This window comes from Cucumis sativus, chromosome 5, assembly GCF_000004075.3.
Source record: "Cucumis sativus cultivar 9930 chromosome 5, Cucumber_9930_V3, whole genome shotgun sequence".
NCBI classification, from domain to species: domain Eukaryota; kingdom Viridiplantae; phylum Streptophyta; class Magnoliopsida; order Cucurbitales; family Cucurbitaceae; genus Cucumis; species Cucumis sativus.
Window position 1 is genome coordinate 8,406,627 of NC_026659.2, and position 17,144 is coordinate 8,423,770.

Consider the following 17,144-nt stretch of genomic DNA (forward strand, 5'->3'; position numbering starts at 1 on the left):
AATACAAATAATAATATAATAATATGTCTTTTCAAAATATTTTGTTTAAAAAGAAATCAATAAAGCAACTTCACCCTCTTTTAAAAAAAAAACTAGCCGTTAGACACAAGAAAAAATAATAATATTAAAATCAATTTTCTTTTAAATTCATTTTCTTTATAAAAGCCAATAAAACATAACAAAAAGCCACATTTGTTACTCCTTCATTGCTCCAAGTGGCTTTCTCTAATTGGTTCAAATTGAATGCTTGGTCGCCACGTCACCATCTCGGGTATTTTTTCGTTAAGCTTCTTTTAGCAATATTTTCTTCATTTGAACTTCGATTTGGGTGATTCAAGAGGCGTTAGAATCATTTTTCCAAGCTCTACGATATGGTCTATTCAAATTAATAAAATTGTCAATAAAAAAAATCAGATTTGTTATCATCAAAACATAAATTAATTGAATAATTAAAATAAATTAATTTGAGATTAAGGGCCAAAAAGCCAACAGTAATTTCATAGATCTCGACCGAGATTCATCATCGGCACGGACCCAGATTCATGAAATCGTCGAGATTCATCAAAGAAAATCAGGAAAAACAATAACACTAGCCCAGATTAACTCAACAATAACTACATCATAACACCAAAAGTATAGAGTTTCTCATTTGCCTCAGATTTCAAACTAAGAAACAAAAAGCATAAACTAAAAACTAAATTCTAAACTATGGAATCATTCAAAGGAATTTACCTTGACTTATTTGAGTTCGAGATAGCTTCTTCAAATTTGGAAATGCAAGAATCAGAGAAATTCGAAAGATTTTGGGAGTGTTCTTGCTTAGTTCTCGAGCGAAATGAGAAAAGTGTTTAGGGTTTAGGGTTTTGTAAGAATATCAAACAGTTGGTATTCCATGGGTATTTTGATCCTTTGCTATATCCATTTATTTTCAAAATTTTAATAAAAAAACGCACAATCTTAATGACACATTCGGCTGAGAGAGATCGAGAAATTTACTTCAAAGTGTTTTCTCAAATTTGTGAAGAATCTTTGGGTCAATCTGAGACGAGATTGACCAAAAAAAACAAAATTAGGATTTTCTAAAACCGCTACTTTTGAAATATAAAACCAAAATGGTGCTAGTTTTGTCAATTTCTCCGTGAGTTGTCCCAAAAAAATCAAACTACTACCATATTAGAAGTGGAAATTGGGAGTAAAAGAATGAGATTAATTTTAACACTTCCCCCGTATTGGGAAATGAGATAAAGCCCAGGGGAATTGTGTAGTAAATAGTTTTTAAAATTTAACTGAGAATTCGACTCCTTTACTAAATCGATACTGAACAAGACTTAAATTGTTTAGGTTTCAAATTTTTGTTTGGTTTTCTAAAACAACTGACAGTGATATGCTAGAATTTGAAATTTTGTTATATTTGTGCCATTTTCAATAATTTCCCAAATATATAACTAGAAAAGAAAGGAATGCTTATAGGTACGAATCAGAGCCTGTATTATTGGAGAACGGCAATGGCGACAGACAAATTCTACACAAATGAAAGATGAAAGATTGGTGAATAGAGAAGCAGAAAACAATGACAAAGTCTTCATAATGACTCTAATACATATCAATGTTCGCAGTACCTCTACAGCTATTAACTCAGAAATGCCAAAATCCCTCCTGGAGATAAGCAACATGGCCTTCATTCTATCAGCAACATCATTTATAGAACTCATCATAAATCTCTATTCAAAATGATGGTAAGATAATCTGGATTTCTATGTCCAAATCTCATAAAATTGGCATAAGGTGTTTGTTGCAAACCTTGTATTCTTTAGGTTGAGATGTCATTCACTTTTGGAGTGATAGCGTATTTCCATGTTGTATGAACCATGTTATCATAAGTTCTATTTCCAGCTACCTCACTTTCGGGTACGGCCTCAGAAATTTCGTTCCGGTCATCTTTGTTGAGCCTAACTGTCAACGAACCAATGTTCTGATCCAAATTCTTTATCTTGGTTGTGCCTTGGGACATAGGAAAGAAGTCATAAAAAGAGAGGTTCTGCCTCAGCATGATGTTTACAGGTCTTGGGAGTTTATTAATGCAACTAGTAAAAGATAGATCAAAAGTCTACGTTTATGAAAAAAAATCCAGCCTTGTTCTTTTATTACAAGGTTGGTAAGTAACATTTACCCTATTTAGTTCTTCAACCTAAAAAAGTTTTAACAACTGCATCCTCAAATTTGGAGCTATGATTTTATGTAGTCCATGTGATTAACAAAGTTAATTGAATGATGATAAGACATGTCGTTATTGCACATATGTTAGCTGATTTGACATGTGACATACCAAAAGTAAATATCTGTCATTTTAAGCAACTCTTTTAAAATGTGTGTCATTCAATTTTATCATTCTATTCATTTCCACCATTGGTCTACCGTACTCAATCAAATCAGCTAAAATTTGTTCAGTAAACATGTCACGTCATCATTTAGTTGTTGATGAGATGGACGACATAATATCATAATTTGAAGTTTTGTATCTAATTAAAACTTTATAAAGTTACTAGTCACCTGGAATTGGAACAACATCATCGCCTTGCTCGAGAACCCATGCAAGGGCAAGCTGAGCAGGAGAGCATTGGTGTTTTTCAGCAAGCTTCTCTATTCGTGTGTAAATGTGTTTGTTCTTCTCCAAGTTTTCTTCAACAAATCGAGGATGAGTAGCCTAAGGAATGAATTTTGCAATATATCTTTATTATGAACCCAACACAAATGAAGAATTCTAATATATACCAACACCAAAGTTGAACTACCTCTTTAAAGAAACAAACAAACAAGAAGTCATATGGACAGACACAACTTTATCAGGAAGGACATGCCATACCATTAAGCAAAAAGGCAAAGAAAAACATGTAATATTAACTTTAGTTAACTGAATTTAAAAATTTAAGAAAAAGGTATGTTGTGTAGAAAGAGAATCTTTGGGGGTTCATTCCGGGAACACTTAAAATAAATGATGAGAAAAAAGAGGTAATATTTTCTTGGACTTCGGTGATATTTCATCAATCAATCCACCCGGTAAAGTCAGAGGAGATTTATTTCTTTATGATTTTTCAAATCCAGTGGATGCTATTAGATTAAATCAAGTTTTGAAGGATGAAGGGGTTGAATGTGATTCAAGTTTGAGTTTCTTCTAAAAGCAAGGATGCGTGGACAATACACTAGAAATCCATTTATCCAGTCATAAAATTTCAACGAGTTGAAACTTCAAAAGCTGAAATCTGCTTCACTAGAGCCAGAGAAGGTAAGGATGAGGTAAATCCAAAGGTCACTGTGAACTCCGCTGAGAGTCCGTAAAGGTGCAATCAAAGAAAATGAGTAAGTTCTTTGTTAGACCACCGATTATACATACTTATGTTAGGAGGTGCAGTTTGGGTAATTCACCTAACCAGGGTTAAATGGTGGTTAGGTGACGTGGGTTAAATATATATATATATATATATATATATATATATATATATATATATATATATATATATGTATATGCTTACTTTTATAATGTTTTGAACCTTAAGCTTTTTGGATGTTAATCTCCTTGTTGATGGAGAGTTCCTTCCTCTAGAAAGGAGATAAATTGCATTTTCTTGTTTATTAAGTAAAAAACCAAACTCTCAGTCAAGAGCTGTTGGAATGCCTAAGAAGGCAGTATCGCCTAGACAAAACTCGTGATCAATTTGCCTTGTATCTCGTCTACTGGTCAGATTGCCGGGTCAAATCATCTACTACAAGATAAAAACAAGTTAAGATAAAAGGCTGAGTTGTGGATCTCGCTCATTTTAACACGTTTCGCGGCTCTGCTCTTTTAAGTGAACAGATTCGTACAGCCCCGTCGTCTCTAGGATAAAACTGTCTTGTTCTTCAATCAGAATTGCACTGGAAACTAATTGGAATCTCAACACTCAAATGGACACTTTGATTTGCTCATAAATCTCACATAAAGAAAGTTTTTAAAGAAAGCTTTTCTTGCTTTTTTCTCGTACATTCAAAATGAAGAAAGACCCGTGTTTAGAAAGTGAGGAGACTAAAATAGACTTGGTGATTAAATAAAAAAAACATTTGGTAATTAATTATTGAAACGTTGGGAATTAAGTAGAAAACATAATTAAAACGTTTGAAATAAATTATGACAAATCAATTATAAAACGGCAAAAGTATTTTAAAAATACTTTGTTGAAATAAAAAATAATATCATTATTACATCTCATCTTGCCTAGCCATCTCACCTAGGATGGTGACAAGTGCGTGAAGATTATAGCGAAACTCTTAGCCATCTCGCCTAGGATGGCAGTTTGCATGTGGAGATTAGTATATCTAATCGTCTAGTCATCTCTCCTTAGATGGCAACACGCAACTTATTTTTGCTTATCTTCAAGTTTCTTGAACACTTAATTTTAAAGTCAATAGTAGAAAAATGCAAACTAATTTTCATTTGAGATCTGATTTTAGTCACTTTTTGGTTTAATAATCAATTTCTTTGTAAAGTTTGAAGGCTTCAGATAGAGTTTGGGATTCAAGTCTCTTGAACACTTACTTCAGAACTAGTTCTCCCCCTAGATTCATCGAAGAAGTTGAGCTAAAGAACTGTTTCCAACCAATTGAACAATTAATAACTTCAGCAGTTTTTGGTTTTCAGCTTAGTGAAAATTCAGCAAGGGTAGTTGTTGTTCTCTTAGCGTTCCCTCTTCACTCATCTCAAAGCTTATTGTTGGCAAATTAATTTAGTTTTTGGTATTTCGATTGAGTTGGTTGTTCATTTCATCTTTTCTCGTCGAGCGCAAGAATGATTTCCTCCCCTCAAATAATTTAATGTTACTTCGCAATTTTTTGGTTTGGAAATTGTTAGCAAGTCTTGTCGGGCTCAAAATCGTTTGTCTCCTATTGGTGTTCCATCTACATTCTTTTTTAAGCTATCAGTGTGCAATTCTTCCACATAATTTGGCTTCTTATTGAAAAAGCATAATTTTGCTTGGTTGTTCTTTCTTCTTTTTTGTTTGAGTTATTGAGGATTTTGATTAGTTTGTATCGTTATTTTGATTGTCTTTTTAGTCATTTTTCTTCTTATTGCTCATAGTATATTCCTCTTGTACTTTGAGCATTAATCTCATTTATTATCAATAATAAAGAAGCTTGTTTATGTTTAAAAAAAACTTAAGAAAGGTATTATGCAATGCCAAATGAGTTCGTATATGTTTGGGAGTGATTTAAAATTGTCATAATCACTTGTCATTTTTTAAATCACTTCAAAGCACACTTTTAATCAATAAAAATTAATTTTGTATCAAATTTTACACTTATAAATGCAATTTTCATATCAAATTAGATAGGAAGATTTTAAAAAAGACAAAAGTGATTCTAGGTTAGAATCAGTCCCAAATCTTTTAACTCTCAAGACAAAAGTGATTCTCAAGGTGTCCTCTTGAGAGTTAACAAGGATGATATTCTTGGTCATTTTTTCTTTCCTTGAGAGAGACTTTTATATACTCTTGAAACTCCCTACTGATTTCCTTGAGAGTTAACTAAGATTTTATATTTACTAGTTTAGACTGGTTTCATTCAAAGAGTATTAGACTTAACTAGAAAGAGAGAGAGAGATAAAGAGATAATGGTCCAGAACAGATAGATACCAAGTGACTACCAACAGGTAAACTTTCCACAACTGCTTTACCAGCAAAGAAGCCTCGACCCAGAGGGCTGTAAGGAACAATGCCGATGCCTAGCTCTCTGCAAAATAATCACATGCCAATATTGTCTTATTTAGCAAAGGAAAAGTATGACAGCTTAAACATAGACATAAAAAGGGGCAAATCAAGCAATGTAACAAGACAAAAGCCAATCATTTAAGAACTAAAGAAACTCGCTCCCTGCTCGAACAGATTCAGTGGGCAATATGTGAAAATAATCAATGATCAAAATACAAATCCAAAATTGGATAGTTCATTGTAGCCTAGAAAGGTTGTCCATAACTCAAGTGCTTCCTTAATCTAAGGGCACAAATGATAGGAAATCTGTTACAAACTTGAACTTCTTATTTTAACAAAGGTGTTGAGGAGTCTTTCTTCTTGCATTATGCTCATGTCCCACCCTCACTAATCTCTAGGAGTCCTCATTCATCCCAAGGACAACTATGGCATTAAGTTAAAACCCAGAAACTTGAACCCAAGACCTTGGAAGGTAATACTAAATATCCCAATACAAACATCAAAATCCCTTACTATTTGGATACCCCACAGGTCTAGGGGACGACTTCAACATTAGAAGATCAATTGAACGAACTGTTACCTACTGCCAAATCTGATAAAGCCATACTGTGGTTCCTAATTTTAACCTCCTGTTTTTTGTACTTTGAGCATTGGATTCTATTGAAAATAACGACAACACACAAATTTAAATGAAAACCCTACTACAGGAAGAAAAACCAGGGTACAATTAGTTTTCTTATTATTTTCTCATATCACAAATAATACAAAGGGGAACATTAACAGACAACATGAACCTAAGATAAAAAAGGAAAGAATAAATAGGGTTACATAAAATACAAATGAACCCTTGGGCTTTCAACACACAACAAGCCCACTGATCCTAACGTACTCTTTTCACATCAATGGACTCTTTTCATTTTATGAATGGACTCCTTTCATTTTATCAATGGACTCCTTTCATTTCGTTAATGAGAGGCCTTAATTTTGAATTGTAGTTCCTAATTCTGAACACAATATATCAGTTGTAGGGAAAATCTGGGTTTAAAATGTCAAACAGTACCTGCAAAGAGGAACAATCTCCTCCTCGATGTCACGTGTCCAGACGGACCATTCCATCTGTAGAGCTGTAATAGGATGAATTGCATGTGCCCTCTTTATGGTGTCTGGGCTAGCTTCAGATAAACCTATATATTTGATCTTTCCCTCCTCCACAAGTTTTTTCAGTTCACCCATCTACAAATCAAGAACATATATCTCAAAATTAATCTACTGGTACTAGTTAGTGTTATCACTAATACAAAAAGGAACAAGAAATTAGTGTACGACAACAAAGAGGGGATATGAGTAGAGTTTATTTACAGTTTCTTCTATAGATGTAGATGTATCAGTGCGATGTTGATAATAGAGATCAATGTAATCTATATCAAGTCGTTTCAAGCTAGCCTCACAACATGACCGCACATACTCTGGGGTTCCATTTACTGTCATTGAACTTCCAATCCTTGTAATTCCAAACTTAGTGGCAATCTGAACCTTTTCTCTTGGTAACCGTTTCAGTGCCTGAAAGATGAAAAAATAGTAAAAAAGAAAACGAAAAGACAGGTCAATGAAAAATATTTCTAAACAGGTATTTCACTATAAGAGGATTCTCAACAGTGCAAAAAAAAAAAAAAAGAAAGAAAGAGGAAAACAAACAGTGCAAACAAGCAGTCATAAGAAATTTAAGCTTGAAAAAAAACCTGAAACTAAACTCAAACTTGGAATTAGTTCAGCATTCTGTTTGCAATACTTCAGAAGCAGAGGTGAGTACCTTTCCAACCAGGATTTCATTGGAGTGGGGTCCATATACATCTGCTGTATCGAAAAAAGTGATTCCCCTATTGAAAGCCTCCTTTAGTATTGAGATACCATCTTCATCAGATAAACAAGAATTGTAGACTCCAGTCAAGCCCATACATCCAAATCCCAATTTTGAGACCTGTGTATTATATTATACAAATATAAGATTTGTAATAAATGAGGCGAAACCAAAGATTAGGAAAGCTCAATGCCAAAAAGCCTCTCAAATACTTTACATATCTTCATTTCTCAAATGAAAAAGAAAGCCTCCTTTTAAACAAGAGTATTAGTAACCTTTTAAGTCTTCCTCAAAACAATTATTTTCTAGTTTTTCACTATACAACTTTTCCACCCAATTTGCTCAAATCAGTACATGATGTTAAAAGTTGTCTGTAAACCAAAAAAAAAAAAACCAATTAAATTACTTAATTTTAAAAGTTATCATAAATAATGTTTCGATCCAACTAGAAGTTCGTTTTCTTTTGACAGTCAAATCCAGTTTCAACAAAAAGGGTGGGGGGAAAAGAGGGAGGATCTACAAGAGACATATGAGTTATACCTCAAGTCCCTGACTTCCAAGTTGCACCCTAGGAATTTGAACTCCTTGCCCCTCTGCCATTGTTTTCCCTCTAAACCTTGGAAGCAGAAAGTTGGTGGATCCTTTTATTACTCCGTTTAACCAATCCTCATATGTGAGCTTTTATACGTGTGTCTGTGTATATACAGGACTAAAATGCTGATGGAGAATAGTAGCAAAGGAAATATCACGTGAGGAATGAACAAATGGATATCCATCCATCATTGCTTACATCACAGTTTCCCACTTCAAATTGAATATAAAATATTTGTTTGTTTTGAACCTTTAAATCATTGATTACGCATTTCCACCTCCTTTTCCTTTAATTGAGTACGCCCATTTAAGACATTTTAGACTTCGCCTTACATCACTTGATACATCATCCATGATCACCTTCATTATTTTGAGTTGGACTGACGTAGCTTTTAGAACCAACCCAGTGGTTTGGGTTGTAAATTTCTGGACTCATACAACCTGTGTAAAAGAATAGACCCAACCGGACTACGAGACATTTGGGTTGGATTCCTTTACGTTATTAGAGTAAATTATTACTATTTTTATTTAGAAAAAGTGAATTATTAATATGTAATAGGTTAATTATCATAAATATAACAAAAACAACCGACCTTATAACAAAATAAAAAAAATACACAATTTCAATGTTTTTTTACCAAACTTCGACTCTACAACATTTAGGTGTTATATGTCGACACTTTGGCGTCGTTATTTTTCAAGTCACAACCCATATTTTTTTACATATAAATTAATGATATAAATAAATTAAATACATAATTCAACTTACTCATGTATGTTTAGAATTTTTTCTTTTTGTTGAAAATAAAAAATGTAAATTACATTGTCGGTAAAGGTTTACAATAATCCAAAAGATAAATTAGTTGTAATACATGTATGTGTGACCTAATATAATCAAACTAACTCATAAATGAACTTGATCGATCTCATGGTTCATGGATTCTTCAACTACCCGTAAATTTGGTGAGCTCCTTCAAAAGGCAAGCGGAGAGCTTTTGAGAGAGAGGAAAAGTCGTGAAGAGTGTTTGCGAGAGAGGGAGAAATGTCGCTGGAGAGCGTTTGCGGAGAGAAAGACAACGACGACCTGGGATGAAGTAAGGGACTTTTGCGATTGTGATTCGCAAGAGAGATGAAGTAAGGGATTTTTATTAGGGTGATTTTTAATGACACATAATTTACGTCGTTAATTAACAACGCAAAAATTATGTCAAGAAAACTCAATTTGTGTCAGGAAAATTATGTCATGAAAATTTTCACATTTTTATTTTTAACGACACATTTTATTCCCCTCCTTCCATTTTTTTTCTTGATATCAAGTGTCATTAAAATCCATATTTCTAAATAAATTTATTCGACGACGGTGACTAGATTGGTGGGTTCTATTAGGAAACACATCAAGATCCCATATCTTCTCCTATAATTAAGCTCAATCAAGATCTCATATCTTCTCTTGTAATTAAGCTCTTAATTGTAAATTATCTTTCATTATATTTTACCATATTTACCTCATTGTATTATGTATAAATATGTACATCTATCAATGAAAATAATCAAGTAAGTTCTATAAATTCATTATAGTTATTTAATGGTATCAGAGCATACCTCAAAATAATTTTTTTTTCCAACATATCTCTTTAATGGCCACCTCCAACTCTCAATTTGATCTCATCTCCACTAAAACTCCTAATCCCATCCCCACAAATTCATCACCACAAAATCAATTTGTTCCTACTTCCACTCTCTTTTTGCTATCCAATATTTGTAACTTTGTTCCCCTTCGTCTAGACTCCACCAATTATGTTCTAGGGAAATACCAGGTTTCTTCCATCCTCAAAGCCCATTTCGTGTTTGGTCACATTGACGATTCTTTCTCGTGTCCTCCAAAATTTTTATCTTCACCAACTACTGGAACCACTCCTAAAACCAGTTCTTATCATCTTCATTGGCTCTCCCGTGACCAAGCCCTTATCACCCTTATAAACGCAACCTTATCACCTTCTGCCCTTGCTCATGTTGTCGGCTCACCCTCATAAAAAACATTGTGGTTCTCCCTAGAAAAGCGATACTCTTCAAATACCCGATCCAATATTCAAGATCTCATATCCGCCCTTTACACCATAAAGAAAAATCCTTCTGAAACCATCGAGCAATACTCTTCTCGAATAGGGTCCTCTCTTTGTAAGCTATAGCATTGACCTTTTTTTCGACGTTTAGAGAGGAAAATAAAAACTGACTCTCAAGCTTTTTATTTTTTTTGGCTTTTAGGGGCAAAGAACTTTAATATAACTCAAAATGAGACCACCCAGTAGTTAGTTGTGAGTTTTTTAGATCTTTAACATCATTCTACATTGGGTCCTCTCTTCATAGGCTACAACATTGGTTTTTTTTTTCGACGTTTTGGAACGAAAATAAAAACTGACTCTCGGACATATTTTTTTCGGCTTTTATGGGCAAAGAACTTTAATATCACTCAAAATGAGATCATCCAGTAGTTAGGTGTGATTTTTCGAGACCTTTGACATCGTTCTAAATTGGGTCATTTCTTCATAGGCTATAGCATTGGTCTTTTTTTCAACGTTTTGGGACGAAAATAAAAACCGACTCCCGGGCATAATCTTTTTGGCATTTATGGGCAAATAACTTTAATATCACTCAAAATGAGACCACCCAGTAGTTAGGTATGAGTTTTTGAGACCTTTGACATCGTTCCAAATTGGATCCTTTCTTCGTAGGCTATATCATTGGTCCTTTTTTCGACGTTTTGGGACGAAAATAAAAACGGACTCTCGAACAAATTTTTTTTGGCTTTTATGGTCAAAGAACTTTAATATCACTCATAATGAGACCACCCAGTAGTTAGGTGTGAGTTTTCGAGACCTTTGACATCGTTCCAAATTAGGTCCTTTCTTTGTAGGCTTGCATTGACCATTTCCATTTTTTCGACGTTTTGGGACGAAAATAAAAACTTACTCTTGGGCATAGTTTTTTCGATTTTTATGGACAAAGAACTTTAATATCGCTGAAAATGAGACCACCCAATAGTTAGGTGTGAGTATTCGAGACCTTTGACATCGTTCCAAATTGGGTTCTTTCTTCGTAAGCTATAGCATTGGCCCTTTTTTTGACGTTTTGGGACGAAAATAAAAACTGACTCTCTGACATATTTTTTTTTGCTTTTATGGGCAAAGAACTTTAATATCACCCAAAATGAGACCACCCAGTAGTTAGGTGTGAGTTTTCGAGACCTTTGACATCGTTCTAAATTGGGTCTTTTCTTTGTAGGTTATAGCATTGTCATTTTTTTCGACGTTTTTGGGACGAAAATAAAAACTGACTCTCGTACATATTTTTTTCGGCTTTTATGGGCAAAGAACTTTAATATCACTCAAAATGAGACCACCTAGTAGTTAGGTGTGAGTTTTCGAGACCTTTAACATCGTTTGATTGTAGTTTGTGTTTTTGAACCGGAAGTACAATCTTCTAACGAGTGCTAACCTCAGAGGTTCTTGCTCCACAACTAAAGCTACAAGACCTGTCTATTAAAGCCAAACAATTGAAGGATTTCGGGAAGTACAATCTCCAAACTTTTGACGGGTCACTAAAGGACCTTACCAAATTAGAGTTGTGGTTATCATTTATTGAGACAATCTTCTATTATATGAAGTTTCCTGATGACAAAAGATAATGTGTAATGCTCTTACTCATTGATAGGGTTACAATCTAGTGGCAGTTTGTTGAGAGAATGATTGCTGCAAATACTTGCTCGATAACGTGGGATCAGTTTAAGAAGAACTTCTACACCAAATATTTATTTGCTAATTTGAAGGATGCTAAGCAACAAAAGTTCTTAATTTGAAGTAAGTCCACCTTACCGTTGAGAAGTATGATAAGGAGTTCAATGTGTTGTCGCGTTTTGCTCCTGAATTGGTTCACATAAAGGCCACTAGAGCATAGTGGTTTGTTTGAGGTCTATGAAATAAGCTACAAGGATTTGTTCGGGCCTTCAAGCTAACCACTTAGGGAAAAACACTATATTTGGAAATAGAGATGGATCCTCAAGCAGAGGGAGAGCTCACCAAAACTGTTGGAACTTGTGTCCTAAACTTGACAGTTTGTAGTTGTTCGTTAACACAAATTATTTATTGAATCAAATTAAAGGTATTTTATTTGACATTTGATAACTTGTAGAAATACAAGTTATTATAGCCTTTTAGGTAGAATAATGGGACCAAAACGTGTAGTAAATGTGTAAAAATGCATAGCTTCTAATGCAAATTCATTATAATTTGGAAATACATTTTCCATAAGTCTTCATGCCTATTTTACCCCATTTTCAGTATTTTAATGCAGGATTATGATTTAAAAAAGAAACTAGTGAATCGTAGAGCAGAGCGTGCAAAGCATTACGCGAGAAGAACCTGTCTGACAAGTACAATCTCTAGGCGAAGAACTATGCCATCACACGAGGAAGGTTCACTAGAAGACAAGAATGGTAGTTGAACTTGATGTGACTTGACAAGGCTGCAATCGACGTTAACATGATCAGAAGAGTAGAAGTTTCCTGCCAAAAGTTGCCAATAAAATGACTCCTTCCCTTCCAGAGAGTCTGAATGGGCCAAACCCTAGAGAGTGGCAAAAAGGAGTAGCATTTTTTCCGTCTGTAAAAGTATTTCTTCTTCTTCTCTAATCAATCTGTAAGTGAAAGCTTAGAATCAGAGTAGGGAAGATTTCATCTTTCCTCTCCTCTAACTTGTAAAATCATTCTTTTTACCTTTCATTTTTATACTTCTTCAAAATGTATATGTTCATATTGTATAGTAGCCTAAGACCTATATTCTATAACACATTGCATGTTTATACCTTTTCAATCCAACAATCCTTTACTATTCATTTGTCAATGTGTTATCTATAGTTTAGTCTTGCGATAAGTTATTTATAAGAAGCTTGCCTTATAAAGCTTATCGCGTTAGTTGAGCTATAATCATCACTTGGTTAGAGTATATCGCCAACTACTCGAGAGAGTAAGTAATAAGGATATGGATAATGCGTGCAAGAAAGAGTTCAGAGACAAATTCCACCTTGACGAGATAACTTTCATCATTTATGCCCCAAAAGGAGAACATAAGTGTGGGTACTTGGCGCTGAGAGGTTGCCATTAGATAGATCTCACTCAACCAAAATTTATCTTTTGCATCCTGAGAGGTGAGCAAGTGTGGAGATTAAGGCACTGAGAGATGCTTATCTTAATCATAAACTAGTTAACTAAACTCAATCACATCAAGGTTGCTGCATGGCTTAATTGCCTAGTAACGTCGAGACCCTTTCTTCACTCTTTCTTAATCACAAGGTAGTTCATATTTCCATCTCGCCACCATCTTTATTCCCCTTTATAGTCTCTAATTAGATAGTAGCTTTAGCCTAGACACATACTTATACTTTATACTATATAGATAGTTGTTTCATACTGCCTCAATGAAGAGTAAGCCTTAGAACTAAGCATTTATATCAGTTTCTTGTGTTCGACCTTGGATTATCTAGAAAACTTATTGTTTCGCTTACACTTGGACAAGTTAGAAAAACTTATACTCGAAGAGGACTTAGTAATTATGTGATAATTAGAGACAGAGAACATCTCACCACTTAGAATTAGATATAGACATACACAACATTGCACACTAAGTCTGAATTTTAAACAATCAACATTTAGATGACATCAATTCAATCTAATAAACTAAGGTTTAAGGTTATATGATGTTACTTAAACAATATGCGATTGACATACAAGTGGTTCACGTTCAAGATATAACCTAAAATGTTTCCAGTAAATGGATAGAGGTTGATTGCCTTATCCTGATAACACTACGGATATGACCAACTTAGTAATTGTTATGTCAATGTTACTAACAATATGAAGCATATTATTCATGTTAAGACATGTGATGAGGGTATCCTACACAAAAGACTTTATACATAGATCGGACTGTAAATTAATTGGTTTATCTTTAATTTTGACACCTTCACTTGAAGGAACCAATATTTCATTAGGATGATCATAGGAGACTTTACCTTAATTCTAATTGAGTTATAAACTCTTGTTTAAGATGATAGTTCTTTTATCTGTATGGGTGAGAGTAACCTTGATAACTGACTCAACAAGTCTACAATTCTAGGACTTTGTCTGAGTAAGGAGCTGCAAACAGAAATACACTAGATGAAATTCACTCATTATTATTCCTTGGGATAATACATAGTTTCTCTCTTAATAGCTTATTCTAGGTCTTGAATAATAAGTCCTCAACCCACTGACCCAAGATGTGCTAGTTTATAGTTGGACTATAAGCTATTATATCATTAGAGGGATCAACGATATTTAAGAAGTTAGATGTAATTGTATGAGTAAAACCATAAATTGACCCAATTGTAGTTATGAGCAACTGTAAAGGCCCAGTAGTTAATGAATATTGATTACTTGAATTAAAAGAGTTTAATTAATTAATTAATCTCATATCATTGAAACTTCTAATTTGTGGGTCCATTAGTCTCTCTATTAACTCATTATGGATAATTATAGGAAATAATTTGAATTGTTCAAATCAATTAAGAGAATTTTGTATTAATATAATTAATAAAATGTAGAATATTTTGCACACTAACAGAAGATATAGGTAATTATAGATGTGATCTATAATCCAAAATATTTTATTAGAAATATATATTTGAATTAGATTAGAATATTAAATACATATGGAATTGTAATATGGAGAGATTTGTAAATATAAGAATTAATTATTGAATTTTTTTTAAATATAACAAAGCGGCAAAATATTTACATTGTATATAATAATTTTGAAAATGGAAAAAGCTTATAGACCCACAATAGAAATACAAAAAATGCCACAATCGACACGTACTTAATTGGCCATTCACATGCATAATATATTTGGTACATGATGATCATTTAAATTTGACTATACGATCATTTAGATTTGGTAGCCAAATCTAAATGATCGTACCAATATCCAACAATTTCTTTTAAGATCTTTTATATTTATTAGATAAGTACATCAAATATAAACCAATATCCAACAATTTTTTTCAAAAAAATATAAAAGAAAGAAAAGCTACAGAAGAAAGATGATGGAAAGGAAAAGAAAAATGGCAGAAGAGAAGAAAGAAGATGGAAATGGCAAACCTGAAATATTTAGAAACATTGTTAGCTTCATGGACTTTTTGATTTTGTTACACGGCTAGTAAATACTTTGTTGTTTTGTTATTTTATGAAAATTAACCTTAATTATTTTGTATTGAATTTGGTTTAATCCAAAATAATTAGTTAATTAATAAGTTAATTAATGAATGAATATATGGAATAAAACTATATATATACATACTTATACCTTTTTAGGGTTAAGTGATAATTGAGCCTAAATGCATGTTTTGGATCATCCTTTTTAGTGTTTAAAAAATTATTAATAAATGTAAAAAAAATATTTATAAACACTTAGAAAGTCAATCTAAACGCACTCTACACTCCTTTTAGCCTCAAGAACAATCATTCCTCTCAAACATTCACCCTAACTCTCTACCTAGTCTCCTATCATAATTCTCTTCTTCACTCTCTATTCCTAAGAGTTAGAGTCCACTCTTCTAAATCCTTAGGAATTCAGGAGAATAGTGAGGAAGACCACGTAGTAGTGTTTGTTTGCTTGGAAAGTTCGAGTTTATGACGTATAATGTTTGTTCGGGACTAGGAGAGGAAAATGTAAAGATTGGATTCTACAAGAGTAAGTTTATACTTCTCTTTTCTCCAACCTCATTAGTATGCATGTCAGGTTAGATTAGATATAATGTATGGTTGTCTATTGTCACGCCCTGCTCCATATGTTGCTTCATGCGACCAAGAGGAGATGTGCCATCTAGACGTTCAACACATATCTCTCGTGAGATGGTACGTTGAACGCCTAGTTAGCAGAACAACTTCTTTAAATACAAAATTAAACACATAATTTGCACTTAATGAAACAAGAGAACTTCATTGATAGACAATCCATAAGAGTACATTTGATTCTTAATATGCAATTCGTTCAAAAGAAATACATACTCAAGAACGACTTGACTTTTCTCGCCTAGCTTCTACATGCTACACGAGATAACAGTGGCCACTACCAAAATAATGTGATTCATGAGGCATAATAGCGATCAAGACAATAAGTTCTATGTTGGATGTCCTTCCCTACCTCGAGGGGGGAAAACATTAGAAGGGTTGAACAAAAAATGCCTAATGAGTTGAATCTCTTAACAAGTGCTTTACGTAAGTCAATTGCCTTTTTTTACCACATAATCATTTCTAGCACTGATATCATAGCAAAATACAAATAAATTATTTCGTGGATTCATTCTACACAATTAATTTCGTCTCTGTGTACCCTCTCCTTGGCTCAAGCATTTACCACATCCTTTGCCAAGTTGTAACCATTCGGAGAAACCTCAATGCACTGGTAAGTACCATACATTTTTTTTATGTATAATGCGTCTTCCTATGCTAGATCACACAACAAGCAAAAGGGCATCTCATACCAGATCACACAACAAGTATGAGGCATCATAACCAAGATCACACAACATGAATAGGGCATTCTATTCTAGATAACACAACAAGAATAAAACATCTTATCCTAGGTCACACAACAAGGATAATCTATCACATTATATAGGGTACAAAGATTATCTTTTCTTTGTTCATTATTCAGCAATCAACATTTTAAGACATGACATCAACATTAACCTCAATGCATTTAATTGTAATACAACATCAGACTTAAAGAAGATGCTTCCACAATATTCATTTAACCAGAAGATCATTCATAAAATACTTCTTTTCCATTTATAAAATCACTCGTGTTTTGAAGATGAAAGAATATAATGAAAATCAAATGGTTTGTGATTTCAAAAGAATA

At 33.4% G+C, this 17,144-nt stretch overlaps 1 protein-coding gene across 4 annotated transcripts; it reads right to left on the bottom strand.

The window, feature by feature from the left end:
- Positions 1-1,464: 1,464 nt before the first annotated feature.
- Positions 1,465-8,300, bottom strand: LOC101219479 (probable aldo-keto reductase 1). 4 transcript variants are annotated; one of them, XR_969503.2, is made up of 9 exons: positions 8,137-8,299; positions 7,549-7,716; positions 7,098-7,298; positions 6,799-6,971; positions 5,664-5,760; positions 2,551-2,704; positions 1,801-2,001; positions 1,620-1,683; positions 1,465-1,522 (listed from the first exon to the last, which is right to left on the bottom strand). XR_969503.2 is itself a non-coding variant. In XM_031886410.1 (9 exons), exons 1-7 carry the CDS (start codon positions 8,194-8,196, stop codon positions 1,811-1,813), a joined length of 1,044 nt encoding a protein of 347 aa, XP_031742270.1. In that variant the 5' UTR covers positions 8,197-8,300; the 3' UTR covers positions 1,472-1,522; positions 1,620-1,656; positions 1,801-1,810. The 4 variants fall into 4 exon arrangements, 3 of the variants coding, with proteins under 3 accessions (XP_011655094.1, XP_011655093.1, XP_031742270.1); XM_031886410.1 differs by having other exon boundaries at positions 1,472-1,522; positions 1,620-1,656; positions 8,137-8,300; XM_011656792.2 differs by having other exon boundaries at positions 1,468-1,656; positions 8,137-8,300.
- Between the last annotated feature and the right edge of the window lie 8,844 nt (positions 8,301-17,144).

Coding starts and splice junctions, on each gene's coding strand:
- LOC101219479 (XM_011656792.2), bottom strand. CDS start 8,196: ATGGCAGAGGGGCAAGGAGTTCAAATTCCTAGGGTGCAACTTGGAAGT. Junction 7,299..7,548: donor ATGAAATCCTGGTTGGAAAG/GTACTCACCTCT, acceptor TTCATCTTTCAG/GCACTGAAACGGTTACCAAG. Junction 2,002..2,550: donor TGATGTTGTTCCAATTCCAG/GTGACTAGTAAC, acceptor CTATGTCCCAAG/GCACAACCAAGATAAAGAAT.